At 36.8% G+C, this 1219-nt stretch overlaps 1 protein-coding gene across 1 annotated transcript; it reads right to left on the bottom strand.

Annotated features, from left to right (window-relative positions):
• Positions 1-309: 309 nt before the first annotated feature.
• On the bottom strand, positions 310-701 carry AK88_03113 (uncharacterized protein; the record flags this gene model as incomplete). Its single annotated transcript, XM_012480736.1, has 2 exons — positions 310-474; positions 663-701. The coding sequence occupies 2 exons, from the start codon at positions 699-701 to the stop codon at positions 310-312; spliced, it is 204 nt and encodes a 67-aa protein (XP_012336159.1).
• Positions 702-1219: the final 518 nt, after the last annotated feature.

Genomic DNA, 1219 nt, shown 5'->3' with positions numbered 1-1219 from the left:
AAAAAAAAAAAAAAAAAAAAAATATGCTAATTATTATTGTCAAAATTGAGCAAAGAGGGACACTTATACATTACGGGAAAAATCAAACAAAAACATCATTACAAATGTTGTGCTAAATTCGGGGTGCATATTATTGTTATGCAAGTAATCTCATGGTTAGGTATGGACTACGGAAGCATTTGCTCGAGGGTTAACATATGCACACATGGGACATAGGACCACGCTGTTCGCGTGTGCAAGTGACCTATACACACACGCTCTAACGTTCGAAGGTACGCTTGAGCTGAGCTGGGAGGTCCCCCCTGCTTACTACGCCGTTATTGGCGATACTGCGTTGTTCATAAATATGTTCAACAGTGTGCGGGGGTCCTCATTTTCAAACGATATTCTGTGGAGAATCGTGAAAAGGGGAAATTGGTGGGTTAAGTCGTTCTTTTTGATCATTTGGTAAACGTACTTCAAAGTCACAATTCCCTGAAGAAAAAAAAAAAAAAAAAAAAAAAAAACAAAAAAAAAAAAAAAAAAAAAAAAAAAAAAAAAACAAAGAGTAAATTGGACGTGCATGAAGCTACATAGGAAGTGCGGATCATTTCACCTACATATAACATATCTCCCTTTGTATGTCAACTGAATCCCTAGGGGGATATACTTGTCCAGGTGACTAACCCATGATTCAATGATGCATCGGCTAAGTTGGACATTTTGTTTTTCACCAAATTCTGGTAAAAATTTCTTCCAGTGAACCTCACACTACGTGCCCTTCCAGGGGGGCCTCCAATTTGCTGCTCTTCCAATGAATTTTCTCCGTGTTGTGGCAGATATAGTGTGCGTGCAAGCTTGTGGTTTATCCTTCAACACAGGCCCACACGTACGTACAGCATGGCAAATATGACGGCTAATTTTTTTTTAGTTATACATGACAATCCACACATCATTTCAACTTTTGATTAGTAATTTTTTTGAGACTTTTTTTTTTTTTTTTTAATTAAAAGGTATACCACAGCTGACATGGACAGGTGTATATATGTAGGACTTAATAAGTACTGGTTAATTATCATTTTTTTCCTTTTTTCCCGTTCAAATGCCATTGTCCGTTAGATATTTCCCCAATAAAAAAGACACAATGGGACAGCGCAAACATGCATAAAGTGCTAATAATGCACATTGTTCATTTTAATTATTGTAGTGTACACAAGAGGAGGACAGGTTCATATTCAAA

This window comes from Plasmodium fragile (assembly GCF_000956335.1).
Source record: "Plasmodium fragile strain nilgiri unplaced genomic scaffold supercont1.34, whole genome shotgun sequence".
In the NCBI taxonomy this organism is placed as follows: domain Eukaryota; phylum Apicomplexa; class Aconoidasida; order Haemosporida; family Plasmodiidae; genus Plasmodium; species Plasmodium fragile.
The sequence above is the reverse complement of the archived record's forward strand: the minus strand, read 5'-3'. Positions and strand labels throughout refer to the sequence as shown.